Source organism: Clarias gariepinus, chromosome 11, assembly GCF_024256425.1.
Source record: "Clarias gariepinus isolate MV-2021 ecotype Netherlands chromosome 11, CGAR_prim_01v2, whole genome shotgun sequence".
Taxonomy (NCBI): Eukaryota; Metazoa; Chordata; class Actinopteri; order Siluriformes; family Clariidae; genus Clarias; species Clarias gariepinus.
The window spans coordinates 8,971,254-8,993,377 of NC_071110.1; the positions used below are offsets into that span (position 1 = coordinate 8,971,254).

Sequence of the window (22,124 nt, forward strand, 5' to 3'; positions counted from 1 at the left end):
CTAAAGTACTCGGTTTGGTCTGCTGAAATACTTTTCTTAGTCTGTGCCAGGTCACGATCCCTGGGATAATTCGTTTAGTTTGCCGTTGGGCGAATAAAATGTGTTACAAAAGGATTTTTAGACGGTTAATGGTTTTATCTATCTGAAATCTGAAATCTACTTCAGGAAGGGAAAGCTGTTACGTTACCTGTAAGGGTGAAGGTTTTCCGGAGCCAAGATCGCACTGCCTGCTTCATGTCTAAAATGCTGGCCTCCCAGGAACTCCTTTAATGAGTTCCTGGAAGGTTTTAATGAGGAAATGGCTTGGGACATTTTACAGACAGCTGAATCTCTTCCACAAATCAGCAACACGTCTATTTTCAAGTATCAGTGGTTGAATGTCAACGGGAATGACTGCATTGGGTGGTCCTTCTTTAAAAAGTTTGCACCCTTTAAATGTTTTACTGTGGTTAAGAGTCTCATCACCGTACTGTGTCTTAAAGTCTTCTGTAAATGTCAATCTCTTTTACGGCTTCATTTATAAAACATTTTATCACAAGTCCTGGTTTCTCTCGTCATGTAGTTATTGCAAAGAAATCAATTAAAATCAGATAAATAATAATAATCACATTATGGCATTTAGTAATAATTCTTTCTGATACAAGTAAGCGGAGTCGAGAAGCTGCCAGATGATAAACCAAAAAACTGATATTTAAGATAAAGTGGTATAGTCATATGGTTCAAGGCCACGCAAAGCTATAGAGAGATCCATCTAGTGCTGTACAATAGCTGTACAATAGCCGTGTGTCTGTATAAACTCTGCGTGCTATACACACTATAGGAATCCATTTATAAAAGTCAGGCCTGTTCCATCATTGTCACGATTCTTCCAATTATAGACCAGGACACAAGCCTCATTGGAGACGTGGCAGGTAAAGGGCATCGGGTTGTAACAGAGCGTATGAGCGTGTATCACAAAGAGAAATGCCATTGGCTTGCTTCGGTCGGTGCGGCGCCGCGTTATCGAGTGGAGGAGCAGAAAAGGCAAACAAACCACACGTAGCACAAACAAGCGTTTAATTTGTCTAATCATCTCAGCTGTCTGGTCTCAGCGAGGTGGAGAATCAATTGCCGAGCGCTGACATTTAAAGACGTCACCGTGTGTAGAGTTGATAGCGTCTCTGCGGAGATGAAACCCTGGCTGCTACACCGCTTTCCTCTCTGTGCGTTTATATGTATGTGTGTCTGTGTTTTGTGGCCATCCCCTTATCTCTGACGGTGTCCTGTGGTTTGTTTGTGTGTGTGTGTGTGTGTGCCAGGTTGGGCACGTTACTCCCTTATGGGAGATCCGCTATCAGGGGAGCACAGCTTGGTGATCGAATCAGCGGAGCTGGCCGACGATGCCGTGTACGAATGCCAGGCCACGCAAGCAGCACTGCGCTCACACCGAGCCAAACTCACCGTCCTGGGTAAGAACCGAGTGTGTCTGTGTCGCTGTGTGTGTGTGTGTGTGTGTGTGTGACAGAGAGAAGCCTTCTATAGTACACTTCTCCAGCAACTGATTATTAACTGTAAGAGGAATTACAGCTTCCCTCATACTGGCCAATTTCATTAGCAGCGTTTTAAATACTGCCTGAAATGTGGAACGCTGCAACTTTGCGTTTCTCCTGAATAAACACTTCCTTATGTCGAGACTATAAGTCACGGCTTCATAATTTATTTGCAATTTTAAATCATGCCCTGGCAGTATTTTATTATTTTTTCAAAACCGAGCAAAACTGAGTTGATGTTGCTGCGAAGGAAAAACTCTCTCTCTCTCTCTCGTCTCATTTCTTTAATCTCTTTCTCTCTCTCTCACATACACACACATTCTCTCCCTCCATCCGTCCCTCTCTCTCTCTCTCTCTCTCTCTCTCTATCCCTTTCTCACTCTTCTAACAGTAATCAGCACTGTGAAAGGCTAAGATAATGTGATTGCTGCAGTCACCGATGATTCGCGTGCACAGTTAAGAGTCGCAGTCTGCACAGTTAGCACTTTTCACAGCGACTCACAAAATTTGTCAACCCGCAGGGCGCCTTTTACGCTAACGCGATGTGAATGATCTACATATTCACCGTAGATCATTTAGTGCTGGGGGTGTGCAGTAGGGGGTGCGGAGGGGCCTCGCTAGGGAGTTCGACACTGCACCAGCGGTGACACCTGGTGGGTGACAGCGGAACATCAACAAGGCCACCTCGGGTATTCTTTTTTTTTTTTTTTCCCCCAAACCATCTGTACAACAGTCTAACAACAATGTGGTTAGCGAAATCAGTCCAGATGCACAACTTGCGATGTGAACTTGCATGGGGGAAAAAAAAAAACAGTTTTGAGCAAAAACAAACAAAAAAAATGGCACACCTAATTGAACAGGTTTGTTTACCGCACGCTTCAATCTTCCGCGTTTAATAAAAGTTCAGATGGGCATCTCATTCTGCTTACTATGCAAAAACAAACCAAACAAATAAACAAGGCGGAGAAAAGCAGATCTTCATCACCGCCACAACAACAGGCTTTGTGCACAGAAACACAAACACACACACACACATTTTAGCAAGGTTCTCGCTCACAAGAGGAGGAAATGAATCCCAGGGAATGGTGTGAGCGCATGTGCTTGCATGTGTGTGCAAATCAATGCAGGCCAGATAAGACCAAAGCAATCCAACTCAGTCAAAAGAGTCAGTGGCGAGAGCGCAGTCAAGGGAATCCACATGGAAATTAAAATCACCTAGCACACGGATCCCATTAGCGCACCGCCACGAGCCAGGGAGAGACCTCCGACAAGTGTGATGCAGCTGTAGAAAGCGGCTTTGTTCAAAGACTAGAACGCGGGGCGGTGCGTACGCCCGATGGCACGCTCTGCCCGCTTTGCTTTGGAACGCGCAGATAAATGAACTAATGACTGATCCGGACGCAACAGAGCCACACGGGAGGAGCCGTAATAACAAAGCAGGGCTCCGTTAAAAGGCCAGAAACACAGACTTAGCCTTCCTCCGCACCGAACTCAATCTCGCGGCCCATTTAGCGAGCCGGCCCGTTCTATATAGGTCAAATATCTGCCACCGGTGATGAATGTTTCGGCAGCGTAGCTGGGAAAAGGCCTCGGTGCGTGAGCCCTGATATTACACTATCACAACACGACACTTTTTTTTAAATAGATGCAGATAAAATCGAATGCCTGGCATTTGCGGCGGCATCTGTAATAAAGAATCCCTATTGATTGTCTGTACGTTGAAAAATTGAAGAGATTCTTGTCATGTTCAGTATAACTGCAAAGTGATGGTTTATCGTTATAACAGGTATATTAGGCGTTAAAGTACCGATATCACAGTGTGAGCTACGAACACTGTTGTATGTCGATGTATCTCATTTTATATTATAAGTATTATAATTTTATTATTACAGGATGTCGGGTGTATCATAGCCTGGAAGCATAGGTACAAGTCTGTGTGAGTCAATAGCAATCTCAGTATAATAACTGTAACATGGATTAATCCTTTATATAATCTTCTATGATTCCAAGGGTTGTTCTTTAATGCCTGAAGTCAAAATCCCTTCCCTCTTTCAAAATATAGACAGAGTAATGGTTAAGCTCCAAACAAGGCAGTGTTTTGAAGATGATGTCATTTTGGCTATCCTGTTCATTTAACATTGTCTTAATGATGATGATGATGATGATGATGGTGGTGTTTTCTTGCAGTGCCACCTTCGGACCCTGTCGTGGAGGGAGGGCCCGTGGTGCGGCTGAAAGCTCACTCTCCCCATAACCTGACCTGCCGGGCATCTGGAGCCAAGCCTGCAGCTGAGATCACCTGGTACAGAGATGGAGAGGTCATGCACACTGCTATTTACTCGAAGGTGAGCGCGCACACTATCACGCTAAGCCATTTCATCCATTCTGCTTTTCTCACCTCCACCTCAAAAGTGAGAAGCACAAATTTTCTCTTCTCCCCCCCCCCTTCCCTGCTGCTTTAATGCATTTCCGTCACCGAGGTGTTAGTCTTTTTGCGTCTTGGTCTCACTAAGTCCTCACACCATCGTGACAGCCCCGCCCCCACTCTTGTATCTTTCTTTTTTATTCTTTATAAATATATCCTGCATGCACACACACCCTTCGATGTTCTGGCACTCCAGCCTAAATGGAGCATGCTGAAGTGCAGACAGGCATAAGCGTCCGATACAGCAGAGTTTCTGCACTGAGAAAGACAGAGTGCAAGAGAGGGGGAGGGAAGGAGGGAGAGGGGGAGAGAAGGAAAGCAAAGAGACAGAGAGAAAGAGCAAGCGAGCGGGAGAGGGAGAATTCGGCGTCGACAATGCCGAAACACAATGGAGAACTCGGCGGAGCGTGAACGGGCATGAAAGTGTCACATTTGTCATGCTCTCTGACCACGCTAAACGACACTAAACTGCACGCTTAAGAGGGCGGGAGCTGCAGGGAAGCGGGAGCAAAAGAAAGAGAGAGGGAGAAAGATGGATAAAAAAAGATAAGAGACAGATGGAACACCAGGAGAAGTGCTAGAAGGTGAAAGAAGGCAGAAAATGCCTGTTTAAGAGTGCTACAGAGTGAGGCATGAGTGACAAGAGGGAAGCAAAAACGGACTGGTGGACGAACAGAGACAAGAAAGAGCAAAAAAGTGAAAGAGCATTTTTTTTTAAAGGAGTAAACAGGATGCAAGATGTGAAGGAGGAAAAAACGCATAAGGGATTGTTTAAAAAAAAGGAAAAAAGAAGAGGGGAGTGGAGGAGAAGCGAAAGGGTGTTGACAACGAGCTTTGTGATTCAATCTAGTGTAAAAACGCTCTAAGTGAGCCGGAGGTGTGTCTGCCAGAGAGTGGGCTCATGCATCGATTTGCCGCCCCTCAGCTTCCCATAATGCACCCCCCTCCGCGCCACCCCCCCTCTCCCCTGCCTCCTGATTTCCCAGAATACCCCTGCACCATCCTAACACCGCACCCAGAAAGCTGCCCCCCTGCCAAAACTCGTGCTCCTCTCCCCACTTAGCCGAATCGATCGGCCCAAGCGCAATAAGCAGATTTAAGAGATGATGAGGAGCAGGAAGAGCTGATCGAGGGCTCGCCGGGAAAAAATGTGCACGCAGCAAAATGGCATCATTAAACACGCGCGCTCACCTGCCACGCCGAGGGAAAACCAGCTCGACGCCGCATACTGTAGGGTACACACAGATTCATGGCGATGGCATTAAAGCCGAGATAGACGAAGGCTCGGGAAGTCGGAAATGATAAACGTGGTTATTAGATGTTCTTCACATTTGAAAGATGATGTAATGACAGTGGGGTGTGTAAGCCATGGTATATGTGGTATAGAGAACACACTCACAGCAGTTAGTGTTATGCATTATGCATAGAGGCTTCAGTTTTGATTGAAAAATGTGGCAGATGTACTCAAACTCATAGGCAAAGACCACGCCTTCATCACACAACTGCCTGACACAGACTACGCCTCCTTTAGTGGAACTGACAAGCATAGAGAGCACATGTTCTGTACTGGGACTGGCAGAGGAACTCACTGACTTTGCTGACCATTTTTGTCCCCTCGGCTTTCCTTTAGACATTGATGGAGGATGGGAAGAGGGAGACAGCGGTCAGCCTATTACCTCTAGTACCCGATGACCGTGACTCAGGACGGACCTACACCTGCAGGGTCCTAAACCCTGCAGCCCCAGCCGGACGCCAGACCTCCATCACCATCAACGTTCAACGTAAGTACGCTCATAAATATTTAAGTCAAGTTAAAACCACGAAAAAGGCATAACGTAAGACAGTGTCTAACTTGGTGCTGTCATGTTGCAGATCCTCCGTCTGTCACTCTGTCCGTTCAGCCTCAGACTGTAATGGAGGGAGCCAAGGTGTTGTTCATCTGCTCAGCTTCTGCCAGCCCGGAGATCACAGGCTACAGGTAAAAGAGGAATATTCGACACGGTGTGTAATCCCAGATTAGACTCATGTCAGAACAGGACTGGAATAAAATCACAGAGGATTTGGATTACTGTCAATATGCCTTGTTCACCACTGAAGGTCAAAATAATACAGCCAGACGCATGTTTCAGAAATCTACAACGTATACCATAAGATGAAACAGACTGAACAAAACAATCTCAGTGGGACTTCAAGTCATCCTCTGTCTGTCTCCACTCCAATAGGTGGTCCAAAGGTGGCGTCCCCATCCCTGACGCCAAAGGGGACAATCTGGAGGTGACGGTGGACTACTCGTATTTCACAGACCCCGTGTCCTGCGAGGTGTCCAACTCTGTGGGAAGCACCAATGTCAGCACGCTGGTGGACGTGCAGTGTATGTACACACAAACACAGACACACACACACATACAATACAAACAGTAAACACGTCTTCATGAAAAAAACCCACAAAAAATCATATTTGTGTAATTATATCCCTTTTCGAGTTTGCTGATAGATCTTCTGTCGATTTGAAAGGGAATGTTCATAGCTGCTGGCACCAGTGATGTATCAAGGCTGTGCAATGAAGTTTAAATATAACAGACTTTGGCTTTAATGATGCACAGGCATCACTAATTGCACAAGTGCGTCCAGGCAGATTGCATCAAAAGCTGGGTTCTTAGGAGGCGTTGTCATTAGGGGCTCATGCTTTGTGCTATAATTGCATGTTTTTTTTTCTTTTCTTTTCTCTGTAGTTGGTCCCAGGTTGCTATCAGAGCCCAAACCACAGACGGTGGACACGGGCATGGACGCGGCATTTACTTGCGCCTGGACTGGCAACCCTCCGCTCACCCTGGCATGGACCAAACTGGGATCCAGCGTGGTAATACCTCTTTATTTGAGTTTTTTTTTGACAACATTTGGTTCATGTTTTAACACTGAAATGACGTACATCTGTTCGATGACTAATAACAGGGTTGCGATGACAGTCTGCATCGATTCGTGATGTGTAAGAAAGCATTACGCTAATGACAGCTGATCCCCCTCAGAATGGGGTGATGAGTTTCCTAAGACAGCGTGGAGCAAATCGCTGCTATCTTGGGCATTATCCTTAGCTCACGAGTGCGATGTCTTTAGATCGCTAGCCAGCTCTGGTATTTTGAGCTCTGCTGTAGAGACTGCGCATCACACATCAGCCAGATATCTCCCGGGAACAACACTTATGCCGGCTAATAAGATTCCGCAAAGAGCTCGAGAAAGCAACCAAGGAACAAAAGCGAAAAAAAGGGCGGTGGGGTGGTGTGGGAGGGGGGGCAAAGAGGCTGCCGCGGAGCACTTGGCTAATTTCGGTGCTACACCTCCTCCATCTGTTTGTCCTGTATGAGTGCAAGGATCATCTTATCCTCGGGTGTGTTTGGTTCATCGCCACTAGATCCGGATTAATTGGCTAATTCGATGAGTGTCTGTGAGTGAAAAATCAAGGGGAGTTCTAAACGGATTAATCAGAGTGCAGCAGGGTTGGGCAGGGATGAGAAGAAGGGGGTGGTGGTTAACGACCGTTGGGGTTTAATGAGGTACCGTGGCAGGCGATGCTCACACACCGGAGGCCAGAACAGCTAGTAAGACAGGGTGCCCGCTAGCAGCCGAGCCCGCTCCGGAGAAATGCAGCTAGTTTTAATTAGAAGTGTGCTGGCTCTAAGGACTGAGGCCGGCACGCTTTAGACTGTAATTAAGACGGCGGCAGGCGAAATTACAGCTCCAGTCACAGCTCTCCCCTCGGTATTAGCAGCTCCAGAGTGAGGAGACGATTATGGCGACGATTGCCTCGCAGGGCCGCGTCGCTGACTGAAATAAACAGCAGGCTATTTGTTTTCCGAATTGGATCGTGCACATCCGACGGAAATAATGATGTTGGGATAAAAATGTTCATGCAACGAGTGTCCAAACGGAGGGATTTTTGCATGTAGATAATTATAACAATATTAGACAATAGCCTTGAGAGCTATTTTAGATTCATAGCCGCAGATTTGGCCCAGATTTGCGCGGAATAAATAATTTCCCGGGAGACGTGCATGAAAAACTGTCAAGTTTACATAAAGTCTGCGTATCCTCTGCACCTGTCAGTCACATAAAAGAGGCGTGGCTGGATCCTGCCTGGCTTTCTCAAAGAATCAGACTATATCCTGTTAAAACAGCTCCAAATCTAGGATTAACAGCGCTCAGGATGAGTATGCTAACAATGGCTTTTCTGTAAACGGCAGGTCCTCAGCAACAGCAACACGCTGCACCTAAAAGCAGTGACTCAGGAAGATGCCGGGACGTACACCTGTAAAGCCATCGTACCAAGGATCGGTGTGGCAGAAAGAGACGTCACGCTTACTGTAAACGGTAAAGACTCCCTCTCTCCTTCTCCGCCTATCCTTCCATCAACTCTCGAACCTCTTATTAGAGTTATTTCGAGGGCGCAAATTAACGTGGACGTCAGAAGCGGCTATTTCCTGTGCCAGCTATTCTAGTCTGGTAAACTCTTTCATCTGCCTCCTCAGACACACTTCTGCCTGCTTCCAGCCCCCTTTTCACCCCTTGTAAAACCCGCCCCCCACGCCACGCCCACCCCACACACATCATTCCGAGTAAACATAAAAACAAGCAGCTTATAATTGCTTTCAAGGAGACTTTTTTAGACATCCTATCAGATAAGCTTAGAGATAAACTACGAGACAGCAGATACAGAACAAAGGAACTTGAAAACAATACTTTTCACATTTTAGAGCTCAGACCAAGTAGTAATAAAATTCACCCAGTAGGCCAGTTAACCAAAAGGGGCAAGGAGTGTGGAAGATGTTTGCTTCTGCTAGCATTTAATTTGGCTTCGCAACAACTTCTAGGGGAATCTTTGACCTGCGAACTAACAAAATTCCGTTTTGTGAACCAACACAAAGCAGGAGAGCAACAGGATGTACACTGGGATTTTCTTGTTATCATTGTTGGCACCTTTGTGTTTGTAGAACCTTTAAAAAAAAAATCACACCGGTTAAATCAAATTAGGATTAAGATTCAATAATTTGTCATATGTACCTTACAGTACCAGTGAAATCTTTTTTTTTTTTTTGCATATCCCAGCTAAGAAGCTGGGTTCAGAGCCCAGGGTCAGCCAGGATACAGTGTTAAGGGCCTTGCTCAAGGGCTTAGCAGTGCTGGGGCTCGAACCCCTGACCTTCCAAACAGAAACCCAGTTCCCTATAGCCTTACTTCCCTAACGGTGGCTTTTCCCACCCAACATTGATTATTGATTTCTAGCTTATAGATAAGTCGCACCTTTAGGGTCGAGGATCGAGTCCCGCTTTCAGGTCTGTGTTTAGGGTTCAGTCAGGTTCAAAATCTAAATCAGGTTCAAATGTTTTTTGCTCACATTACATGATGGGTGCCAATAATACTCAAGCTAACTGGTTTTTGGCATCTTAAGTCATATGTTGGCTTCTTAAATCAGAAATGTCGTAGCTACGACACCGACACATAAGACAGCACCAATGGTGCCTTAGACACGCCCACTTTTGTACATTGAGACTTCAAGCACATTTATTTAGACATGTTTGTATTTTCATAGATTTACACACAGACACCTTCGCCGTGGTTGTCCGTTATCTCTCACACTGATACAAACTTTTGCTCTCTCTCTCTCCCTCTCTCTCTATCCTTCTCCCTCTGCAGGTCCACCCATCATCACGGCTGAGGCTACGCAGCAGGCTGTCAAACACGCCAAAGGAAAGCTGGAGTGTCTGGTGGGCAGCAGCCCTCCTCCTGACAAAATAGTGAGTTCTCCTTTCAGTGTGTGTGTGTGTGTGTGTGTGTGTGTGTGCGCGCGTGTTTGTATATGTGTGTGTATATGCACACTGTCTGCGTGCTTGTTAAGGATCTTACACTCGCACAGTCTTGACAAGCTTTTCCTCTATGCAGCAGCCTATTAAATACTTCTCCCCGTATGTGTGAGCGTAGGTGTGAAGTGTGTGAGGTGTATGAGGGATGTGTGTGTGTGCGCCCATGTGTATATCACGTGGAAGGATCGAACCTCCTGGCAAGATCTAAAGTGTAACTCTTGTGTGTTCTTTCTTTCTCGCTGTCTGATTTAGTTTTGTGCATCTCCCTCTCACTCACACTCACACACACACACACACACCGAGCTCAGTTGGATGCTGCTGGACGATGGGGTCATTCCGTAGTTCACCTCCTGCCATTGCAGGATAATTAGAGTTGGTGATGGAGGGAGATAGACAAAGAGAGAGAGAGAGGAAGAGAAAACATGACCAGAAAGAGGATAAGCGATGGATGTGTAAACAGATTCACAACAAGGAAAAGAACAAAAACAAGAACAAAGAGGAACGTGGATAGGGTGGGGTGAGGTGGGGTGAATTCAGGCCAACCGAGATGGACAGAACATGTAAGTGAAAAATAGAAAGGGAGAGAAGAGTTTTCTGTCTCTTTGGTAAAAAAAAATAAATTTAAAATTACAAAATATCCCCTTTGCCTCGAATGAAATCAATCAGCCAGCACATGTCTAAAGTGAGCCTATTTTTTAGGTTTGTACATAAATTGTAACAAAAATAACCAGACTCACATTAATAAATCTTCACACACTCAACCTGTTCAGTAAGGTGAACTTCATTGTGAGGCTTTTGACATTGTATGACACCGTTATCTATGAAAAATGAAACACAGAAAACGGTGTCGCACTAAAACAGTAGTGAAGTCCATTATTAGAATAGTTCTATACTTTGCCCAAACTGGACTGAATATTAATCGAAAGCTATAACTTTGCCTAATTAGCTCTGATTAAGTAATTAACCTCGATTTTCTAATATAAATGAAAGTCTGACTCGCTGTGCTGTGCTTTGCTGTTCTGTCTGTCCTCAGGTGTGGACATTCGGGGACATGAGCTTGTCGTCCGGTTCGTCGGGCCGTTTCTCCGTTCAGACGGTGAACAGCGACCGCGGCGTCCTGTCCTCCCTCGTCCTGTCCGAGACGCTGGCTCAAGATTTCCAGCTGAGATACAACTGCACGGCGTGGAACCGCTTCGGAACCGGCACGATGCTCGTCATGCTCAAAGAACAAGGTGAGGGACGGAACGCAGGACTCGGTGAGAGAAGAACAGAACGAAGACAGGATCTGTGTCAATCTTTTTTAATGAGGGTTCACTTTTATTATTATTATTATTATTATTATTATTTAATCTGCTTAATAGGGAAGAGGACCAGGAAGGTGGTTTGAGCAGGATGGGCAAGTGGGAGCGCTTGAGGACGTGGGACATTCGTTTTCATTTGCATGCTCATGCATATTCATATAGCCCAGATTTAATTATAATAAAAAACACATAGACAGTCCTAAACCATTTTTTTTTTTTTAGATGTTGAAAAGTACTAAATGGCTCATTTAAATGTAAAACATGTGCAGGGTTACTTTAAAACAGGCCCCCTTTTTTGATCTTTATTTCACATTCTGTTCTCGTAAAAGAAGGAAGAAATGAAGATGAAAAGACGCAATAGCTCTAAGACTCGCTTTTATTTTAAACCGCAGCCCGGCTTTGCCCAGTTGTTTTAAAAACGATGTCAAAAAGAGCAAAGCAACTAAGATAAGAAAAAAACACTCTGAAAGCATAGGTGGTAATATTCTGACATACTGTTCCTTGTTCCAGACTGGATTTAGTTTAATCTTTGGCTTAAAAAGAAAAGAACGTGGTGGGATTTCAGACACATTATTATTATATATATATATTTTTTTTTTTGTAAAACAAAGCCTTATTTAATCATAACGGGAGGAGGGGGAAGCGGTCGGGGCGATGCAGTCTTTTTAAGAATTTGAACACTCATGCATATTCATCGATCCTCGCATGAATTCTAGAAGCGAAGACGCTGAGATGGTCTTTAACCATTTGTAGGGGATTTTTTTTTTCATTCAAAAAAAATATTAAAAGTCTTATTAAAACCTGTTCTGGGAAACTTTAATACAGGCCGTTTTTTATCTTTATTTAACTTTCTGTTCTGCTAAATGGGGAACGAAACGAGGATGAAAAACGGCAAAGTTTTAAGACGCGATTTTACTGAAACTCAGCTTTGCCCATTTGGAATAAAAGCAGCCAAGAAACTGGAAAGCTACTAAGGAGAAGAAAACTACAGGTGGTAAAATTCTAACAGCTGGATGTTTTTGATCAGGGTTTAGATTTTTTAAATTGTGGTAAAATGAAAAGGAAAATGTGACACTTAAATATACAGCAATCAGGCCTAACATTAAAATTTAATCATTTCTGCTGATGCGGCACTTCGTGCCCCTTCATAAGACCTCTGGGGGGTGTGTTGTGTGGTGTCTGGCACCAAGACACTAGCAGCGGATCCTTTTGGAGACAGACTGCTCAATCGGATTGAGATCTGGGGAATTTGAAGGCCAGATCAACAACCTTGAACTCTTTGCTTGCTAATCCCCATACACAGCAGGCTGTGATGCACTGGCTGTTCTGATGCTTTTCCATCATTGACTTTTCATTTGGCTTTTCTGTGGAATCAGACCAGACAGACTGGCCTTTGGTCCCCACAGATGAGCCTCGTCTGTCCATGATCCTGTCACCAGTGTACTGGTATATAATTAATAATCAATGTTATTCAGTTCACCAGACGGTAGGGTTAGTGTTGTGGCTGAGCGGTTGTAGCTTTGCTTTGTGTAACCAGTGTGGTGTGTGGAGAGGGGTGCAGTCGGGGCCACAGAAGGACATTGGCCTCTTTTGTTTTATAATTTGCATACTCATGCATATTCATAAATGCTTAACTAATTACAAGCATAAAGATGCTTACACATGCTCCTAAACCATTATAATACTGGGTGTGTTAAAAGTCTCCATACTTAAAGGGAAATTTACACTTTTTTTTTTTCATCAAAATGTATCTTTATTTAGGTCTCTCTCTCCTTTGATGAACTTGTGTTTCAACATCTGGTGTTATGCATGAAGTGGTTTCATTCTGTTAATTTCCCCCAGGTACGGAGACTTTTGGGACACCTTGTGGGTTCTGGGAAAAATGACAAAAAAAAAAAAAAAAGCCTTTTTTTTAAGCTTAAGTTCAGGTTTTTGTAATAAAGGCACTGAAGAAACTAAACAGCAGCTAGAAGAAACATAGAAGGTATAGGTGGTATTATTCTTACATGCTGCTTAGTACTCGAAACAGGATTTAGTTTGATCTCACACTAAAGCAGAGCACAGATGATAAGAGAAATGAGAGAGATCTGTAACGCAGCACATTTGTTAAAAGAGTTTGAATTGACTGGAGCGCCTCAGAAACTTGAATAGTGTAGGACAAAGACAGCTTCGAGTGTTAACATTAACATAGTCGCTGTGGATGTTGCGTCCATGTGGAACCAACAGAAAATGAACATTTGTGTAGTGTTTTAAATAACTGATGCTGTTACAAAGGAACAAGAAAAGAATCACAGAGGATGCAGGAGGTTGGGTTTACAAAAGGTTTAGTTCAGATTTCTTTTTCTGCCTTAAATCAAAATTAAGGTGCATTTAGGTACTTTACAATAGGTCTTGGTCGTTCAAAATTTCATTTAAGTAATCTAAGCCAAATTCCGCAACCATCGTTCTGTGCAAAAATGCACTCCAACAGACTCGTATGAAGCTTCTGTAAACCCACTGAGCTAATTCAACGTAGTATCTTTTAAATTTAGCTATTTTCCCCCCCATAATGCTAATTCTGGTTAGACATACAGCTAGTTCCAAGAAAAGTATAAAATTTTTACTAATTACTGAGGATGGGAATCATCAGGGACCAGCCGATACGATATTATCACGATAATTAGGTGTTGATTAAATTTCCATTAAGAGTATCACAATTTTATAAATATCCCGATTCGATATTACCTTTTTTTCTCTCTCTCTTTCAGATTTTGTTATAATACTAAACAAACAGGAAATAATTGACTTGTACTACACAGGATGCTGTGCCAAGGTATAAATAGTTTAGAATGTGCCACCTGTAGGATTATTGAGGAACTGCAACATTTTAGCACCTCAAATCTTCAAAATAACAAAAATAGTTTTGAGTCAATGTGGCGAGACATGAATTGGCCCCAAAAAAAGATTATTGTTATGATTTTTTCCACATCTCTACAAAATACCCCATAGTTTTAAAGGACATTTTTGAAGGAGTCTCAGCTGAAGGTTGGAATGTATTATTGCGCGGAGAGAGGTTTGTGGAATTGGTCCCTAATTACTTGCATTGTTCCAAGTTACAAACTTCACAGTCGGTGTGCAGAACAGGAACATTTCTAATGACCAAGACCTACTCTAATGTACTTACTGTATATGCACCTCAAAAACCCAAATTATCCCTTTAAGGAGATTCAGTGTAATAATACTAAGGTCCTCCCATTGATAGTAAGGTAAGTGTGTGTGTGTGTGTGTGTGTGTGTGTGTGTAAATGATTTGGCCTCTTATTATTCCGACATTTAGTACAATAGTGAGAGAAGAGCCAAAAATGTCTGATCAGATGGCTACACAAAGTGCATTGGGATAATGTAATGGTTTCATTTATTATGTCCATCTGCATGAATCTCCTTTCCTCTGCCTTTTATTCTGGCTGATTCGTGACAGGCCCTTCTCCAGAGTCAGCACCACACCAAAAGAACCTCCCAGAAAAAAGAAAAAAAAAAAGGCCCTCCAGTAGTGCGCTTATCTTAATTATACTCCGGCAAATCAATAACATTTAATCAGGAGATGGAGTGCTTAATGAATACATCTGCCCCATAACACAGATATAGATTTTGGAGCCTAGATTAATTTGATCCGTGGGCCGCTGGGTGTCCCTGTGTACCGCGCGGCTGGGCCTCGGCTCGTCGCTCCTCCTGCACCGGGGGGCCCGAGTTTGTTTAAATAAGGCTGAGCGTCGTAGTAGTCAGTCGTGGGAGACAGTGGAAACGAGGTCCTCGTCTGCAATTTACATCACGGCAGAAGAAGTGTGTCTCTGGAGAAATACAGCGAGCGGCGCTATATCTCCTGCAATCTCTAATTAGATTAGCGTCAGGCGGCTTGGTACGTGTCAGGCCTGGTTAGCCCCCCTCCAATTGAGATTAAAGAAAATTCTCCAGGCTTGGAAACGCCACGCCGGATGAATTTCTATACGCAGAGCTATGAGCAATGACAGCAAGAGCGACTGGGTTTGAAGCATACTGGCCAGTAACGTAGTCCGCTCCAAATCCTCCGGGGAATCCGGCAAGCCTCGGTTAAGGTCGCAGCCACACATCTGTCATGAAACTCAGAAACAAAGTCATTCTTAGTGTAACATCTCAAGGCTGATTTGGCATTAGAGAAACGTGACCCCGTGTGAATCAATTAAGATAAATTTCTCTGAGAGCGTGTTTACGATTGACGCCGCGTTTCTCGTTGTGTTACAGAAGCACTGCCGTTGCTCATCATCATCGGGTCGTCAGTTGGAGGCGGCTGCGTTTTCATCGTCTGTGTCATCACCCTGGCGTCCATCTGCTGCCGCCACGCCGCTAAAGGTGAGGTCATGGGTCAGGAGTTGGAACTCGTTTTATAGATTTGTGTCCGATACCAAAAACAAAACAGCAAACTGAGTGAAACAAAACCGATTTTAGGAAATGCTTAGTAAAGATGTTCCCATCATAAAACTCTTTTTCTCTCTTTTTCTGTCGCTCTTTTTTCTGGTCTGTTTGTAGGTAAAAAGGGGACACGCCTATCCAAAAGTGACATCCGTGTGCAGATCGTACACAGCGACCACAACGCAGCTCGTGGCAACGATGACGAGGAGGACGTGAAGGAGCCGATGGTGAGCATCTCTAACAGCTTTGCATTAAAGGCCTTATATATACAGAGTAAGTATATACAGCACTGTGCAAAAGTCTTGAGCCACCCCTCATTTCTTAATACTTTCTTCCAAAGAGCCAGACTTTGTTGTATTCTTGATGTACAGTCTTGAGGAACAATTATCCAGGTTTCTTGAAGAACGTTTTGGCTCCCAATCCAGATCAGTTTCAGAAGAAAGTCTTTTGTTTGTTGAGCCACACAGTGACTTAGGAATTATTCAAATATCTAATGTAAGGCCTGAACCAGAGAGAAACAGGTGCAGATGCTGACAGATGTTCAGGCCGGTGATTAGTACACTGGTGATGCTGAATGCCGAGTGGTTGGAACAGACGAGAGGAGAAATGAGGCTGCTGCTGAGGTTGTTACATAAACAAACAATTTCTCAAATTGTCTCACTTTGGAGCCTTTCGCAGTAAAGCATTTGTACTCATTTCTTTAATTTAATCTACATCATTGAATTTCATTGAATGTGAAGAAATAAGGGGTGGCTCAAGACTTTTTCCACAGTACTGTATTATTTAAAAAAAACTGTTATTCTGGTTGTTTTGGAATGTGTAGGAGAAATTTCGACGTATAATGTCAAAGATATTCCCCAGTGTCTGTCTGTGTTGCAAAGAAAATATTCCGAGCTTATAAAAGTATTACACAAACTTGAACCTAATATGTTTTTTTAGCAATCGAGCCGTTTGAAGACTTTATGCTTGGGCACACTCACAGTATGAGCATCCTAATGAGAGCTCAGCTGGCATGCAGCAGGGTGTGAGTGAATGTGAGTGTATGTGTGAATAGCAGAGTGTACGCAACCTGAATGTGTGTGTATGTGTGTGTGTGTGTGTTTCATTTCTGTTAGGCTCCCAACAGCAGTGAGTCTCCCGGGACGTCACGCACCGAGCACAGCGATCTGCTGGAGGAGGAAGATGATGAAAGATCAGATATTAAGGTAAGGTTCTTATAAATGCTTTAATTAGTAACATGGCTGACTATTCGGGAGCCAAATCTGTGTTGCGTTCGCGTTAATGGAACTTTTATGATGCAGATCGGAAGTAAAGTTACGCAAACAAAAGGTGCGTTTGAATTTGGATGGCACTGTCATGTTCGGTAATGCGAGTCCTGCCTCACTCAGACAAATCACACCTACGCATAAAATTCTGGGATGATACACAGTCTAATTCGGGATTGTACACTTTTCTTTAGAAACAGGACACCACGCGAAAGAGCAAAAGTGCTTCTGAAGCTGTAGGAGGTGAAACCAGAAGATATTTTATTATTTTATTATCCGGAGATCTTTCAGAATCTAATATATCCGCTCTGTGGGGTTCCACAATTGCAAGAGTATAGTTGTTAACAGTCATACGATTGAGGATCATTGCCGCCGAAATGTGCACTACTCCAGGATATGACGTATACGGAATTGGACTGTCCATCAACGAACGGCAAAATAACCACAGGGCCACCGCTGAGCCGATAATACAGTATATGAGAGACGGATCGGTCCTAGCGCAAATTAAATAAATGATCAGGACATGTTAATCATTTATGTGACTTTATTAACAGGCCGGTTTTTCTCTCCACACTCCTGCATATGCGGTTCATCTACACACTTGTTCTGAACAATCAGGATGTGCTGATTAATGTTTCAGTTACAGTACCTCTGACCTGCATGTTGAAATAATTAGGACGGGGACAGTGCTCGTTCTTTGTTCATTATTTTTCTATTCCAGCAAGCCTCTGAGAGTTTTACGTTTTTACTTTGGGGTCAGAGTTTGTTTATCAATATCTCACCTTCTGCAGCTTTACTAGAAGTCCTTGTATCTTTCGTTTTCATGCAAGAATTATGCATCTGGTAATAAAATACCAAAAGATGTATAAATCCAGGTTCTATTCATAACTCCAGAGTTTCTCCAGAGAACTGTAGGACATTTTGATAAGAAGTACCTCTTTTAGGAATAATGAACTACATTATAGAAATGTATTTATTTTTCCAACAGGAATAAAGATTGTTCAGTGTGGTTACTTACTGCATGGTTCTTCATCATGGATCATGTCATCTCTTCTTCCTTTCCAGGACCCCACGAACGGCTACTACAACGTCCGAGGTCATGATGACCGCCATGTTGCCCGGACTGGCTTTTCCGAGTTTGTCCCAACCTCGCGTCCCGTCTACACACCTTGTCAGCTTCCATCTCCAGGTCCCCTGTACAGCCAAACCACCACTCAGGCACGTGTTTACGACTTCTCCAACCGCTACGCCACCACACCGGCCAACCGCACCACCTACGAGCAACAACCACAGCAACAACAGCAGCAGCAGCAGCAGCAGCAGCAGCAACAACAACAGCAGCAACAACAACAACCGCAGCCACAACAGCAAACAACTCCCACAATGTACCCACAGGACCCGCTGTACCTGCCCAATACCTACGGCCGCGCCTTCACCAGCTACGTCAAACCCGCCTCCTATGACAAAGTGGATACTTTTGAGCAATCAGATCAGGCCAGTAAGGTGTCCGGGTCGTCCCGCTTCTCCTACGCGTCCTCGCAGCAGTCCGACTACGGACGGCCATCCCAGCAGCGCATGCAGACTCACGTGTGAGTGCCGGACTTGTAAAGTGTAATCAACAAGGGACAACAAAGCGTGCATTTGGAGACAGATTCGGAAGGGCCTTCTTGAGCTCTCGGGAGAAAAGCTCAAGTCACCTTTGGATCCTCTAAGCTAATTTAATTATGTTTAGCTTTGTCTAATAGCTGAACTTCTGGTGAATGAATGCCATCCTTTTGTAATCCCACTTATTATGGAGATTGGCACACGAGGACGCTTCGGCATCTCCGAGCGGTCTGTGATAGCAGTCAGAGACGGATCAAATGGACTAACTTTTGTAAATGAGATGCTAATTATCTTACGCTGGACCACAATCAGAAAAAAAAAAAAAAAAAAAAAAAAGTCTTGTGCTGGCATGCTGAAGGAATCGTAAGCACATTTTGTGTGTCGTTGACATGAGGACTGAACTACAACAGGAAATCACAGATAAATTGAGACAAACTGGTGGAAATTAGGGCTCTTTTATGAAAGCTTCATCTGCTGTTAGGGTATTTCTGAAGACTTTTCGAAAATAAAAGGATGTAATGAAGAGAGAGATGCGCTTTAGTCGAATTTGTCTCTGATTAGCAGAACAAAGAGGGAGACGAAAGCCCTAATGAAGATGCAGCCCAGACACAAGAGGCGTATTTTGCATCCCAAAATGGCATGTTATTGGTTTTGGGGTGCAAATGAAAGGTGCCTTGCTTGTATTAAGAAGCTGGTGGCAATCTGAAACTGCGAAATTTAAACGCAGTAATAGTTTAGCGACTGTGATTTTTACTTATAAAAAAAAAAAAAAAGGAAATACAAAAAAGTGGGCCGAGTCGTTCTGTCTGAAGTGACACAATCAAACATTTCTGCCATGTTTACACACAATAAAAAAGGTTGGACACAATGCTCCTGATAAACGAGTGTACAAATCCCGGGGGTATAAAGCCCTCTCCTCTTGTCTGTTGCATGCAGATGACGTGTCTATGTGAACGTATCGAACGTTTCTTTCCATGTCCATTGCTTTACTGCACCTAACGCCATTGGATCGTGGTAATCCCGGTAACCGGGTCCCCCTGTACTGCCATTTTTTTCCCCTTTCTTTCTTCGGGCCTAAGTGATTTCAATTTTGGGGAGGGGTGGGGGGTTAAATTCACAATTCAAGTGAACTGTGCTGAAAAACACATTGCTTGTCTTTATTTTTATACTTTGTATAAGCCTTAATGTACAGTGTGTACGCTGCTCAACTGTAAAATACATTTATATTATGAATGCGTATAAATATATATATCTAATTTGATTTTTATTGGTTTTATTTTAACACGATTTTAGTTCCGTTTCCCCCCCCCGCGTGAGCTTGAGTTTCTCATCATTCTTGGGGTTGTGTTTCCTTTTTGACACCTTTTTTTTTGTTGCTTTTTTAAGATTATGCATTGAAATTTTACTTGCTAAAATGAGCTATTGTTGCTTGTAACTTTGTACACATATTTATATTTAAATAAAACCATTTCAAATAAAAAGCAGGTGTGACTGGAGCATTGTGCTCAATGTTGTATACAATAAACAATGCTGGATAAATTAGCGGCCCTTGCTGGATGAATACTACATGCTTAAATAAATTTAACCAAAAGTCTTCCTCTATGCAAAGATACTTCTCAACATTGCTCAACAACGTCTCTATCGCAAGTGATGATTGCAAACTGGATATCATCACTATGGCCGTCCATATTCGGATGAATTGGATAGGAAATTTTGCTGAATATTACTAACTATTACTGCCTAACACCGACACACTAATAGGTTGCGTTACCACATCACCAGTTTGCCAATTTGCCAATGCAAAGACGAAGATCCTAGCTTTAACTAACTTACGGTTACGGTAAATGTTTTGGAATGTCCGCAGCACGCGCCAGATATCACTTACATTATAGCAGCTCTAACCACACTGCGTTTCCCTATCCTTGTTTTCCTCTCTCTCTCTCTCGTAAAGTCCCTGTTCAATTTTTATTGTAGCATCAATAACATATTTTAACAAGTACATTCATATAATCATGTGACTGAGCTATAGTTGCTACTTCTTTCAGAGCTGCTGTTCATCACCACCAATCAGAATAGACAATCAGCAAGATTTTTAAAGTATGAGATGTAATATAATGCACCGAAACATTTATCATCATATACACTACTTTGCAGTTAGCTATACAATAATACTTTCAAATTATTGCTACAGTGAAACCTCGGATTGCGAGTAACGCGGTTTGCGAGTGTTCCGCAAGACGTGCAAAGATTTTTTATAAATTTTACCTTGGAAAACGAACAAGTTTTGGAGTATCATGTAACACGCATGCGCTTCTTGTTTTGATGCCGAGCGTCACGTAACCACAACTGAGCCAATGGTTTTTCTCTCTTTTGTGCTGCAGAATTGTGGGTAATCGTCTCCCCTGCTGGGTCTTAGTGTCTCTTACTGACATAATGAACATCCGTGCACGCGTGTACAATTTACTATAATACTGTGACCACGTGTGTGTGCGTAAAACATATTTTATTTCTTGTCTGTATGCGTGTGTGTACAGAGCGCATGTAAAGCAAAAGCAAGTCTCATTAGAGAGGTTAAAGATCCATTTTCTCTCTGCTTAAGCCTCAGCATGCTCTTTGTGTTCTTCACACACACAGAGACCCCTCGTACTTTTGCCTCTACAGACACACACACACATACACACTCTTTCTCTCTGCTCTACACAGAAACTGCTCTGTCGCAATCCTTACCTCCACAAAGGTAAAGTGCAGGTTATTTATTTATTTTTTTACTCTACAGCAGTGATTCCATTAGTGTGTCACTCAATCGAGTGTTATTAGGGAGATTTCTTATTTATTTTTCCGAAAAAACTGTTTCCGTTGTGTGCGCATGTGTGTGTAAAAAGAGTGGAGGATGGATAACTGTGTAAGACAAGAAGAAGAAGAGGGAAGCTTACTTTAAATTCACACACACACACACACACACACACAGCGCCTGTGCGCACAAACTGAAACACTTATCTGCTGGGATTTATTTTTACTTTTTTTAAAAGGTGAAGTGCAGGTTAATTTGTTTTATTTTTACTTTATATTTTGTGTTAATTATTTGTATTTTTTTGGACTAGGGAACAAATAATTTGAGTTTCTATTATTTCTTATGGGAAAATGAAATTTGGTTTACGAGTTTTTTGAAATACGAGCCTGCTTCCGGAACGAATTATGCTCGTAATCCAAGGTTCCACTGTAAAAATGTTAGTTGAATTGACCTAGATTGACTAAAGTCACTATTAATATACTAAATACAATATACACTGATCATTAAATCATTAAAACAACCCATCTAATATTGTATAGATGCTCTTTGTCCTGGCAAAACAAAGATTTGGACTCTGAAGCTCTTTGAAGCCGTGCTGTGGTACTTGGAATCAAGACATTAGCATAAAGTGGGGGTGGGGGGTCATTGAATAACTTGTTTATTCAGCATTTCCACAGATGCCCACTGCATCTGGAGATCAGCCAACTCAACACCTTAAACTCTTAGTAATGTTCCTCAAACAACAACAGTGTTTGCAGTGTGGCTGGGCACACTGTCCTGCTGAAAAATGCACATGCTATTAATGCTGTACTGTTGTGTGAAGGGTGTTTGACCATGTGTAGGTACAATAAGTGGTACATGTTTTAGAGCCGAACATTGCCTAAAGCATCACACTGCCTCCACTGGCATCTTGGTGCACATGGCTGTCT

General features: G+C 43.2%; 1 protein-coding gene across 1 annotated transcript in view; it reads left to right on the forward strand.

Moving 5' to 3' along the window:
• The window catches only part of kirrel3l (kirre like nephrin family adhesion molecule 3, like), a 49,586-nt gene extending 29,707 nt beyond the window's left edge, over positions 1–19,879 (forward strand). Inside the window, exons 3-15 of the mRNA XM_053507684.1 lie at positions 1,299–1,448; positions 3,717–3,874; positions 5,585–5,735; positions 5,827–5,932; positions 6,177–6,325; positions 6,687–6,814; positions 8,193–8,319; positions 9,643–9,743; positions 10,843–11,041; positions 15,367–15,474; positions 15,652–15,761; positions 16,650–16,739; positions 17,865–19,879. Of these exons, the coding sequence (XP_053363659.1) occupies positions 1,299–1,448; positions 3,717–3,874; positions 5,585–5,735; positions 5,827–5,932; positions 6,177–6,325; positions 6,687–6,814; positions 8,193–8,319; positions 9,643–9,743; positions 10,843–11,041; positions 15,367–15,474; positions 15,652–15,761; positions 16,650–16,739; positions 17,865–18,392 (2,105 nt within the window). The 3' untranslated portion in view covers positions 18,393–19,879. The remainder of the gene's footprint in view (positions 1–1,298; positions 1,449–3,716; positions 3,875–5,584; positions 5,736–5,826; positions 5,933–6,176; positions 6,326–6,686; positions 6,815–8,192; positions 8,320–9,642; positions 9,744–10,842; positions 11,042–15,366; positions 15,475–15,651; positions 15,762–16,649; positions 16,740–17,864) is intronic.
• The last annotated feature ends 2,245 nt before the right edge of the window (positions 19,880–22,124 follow it).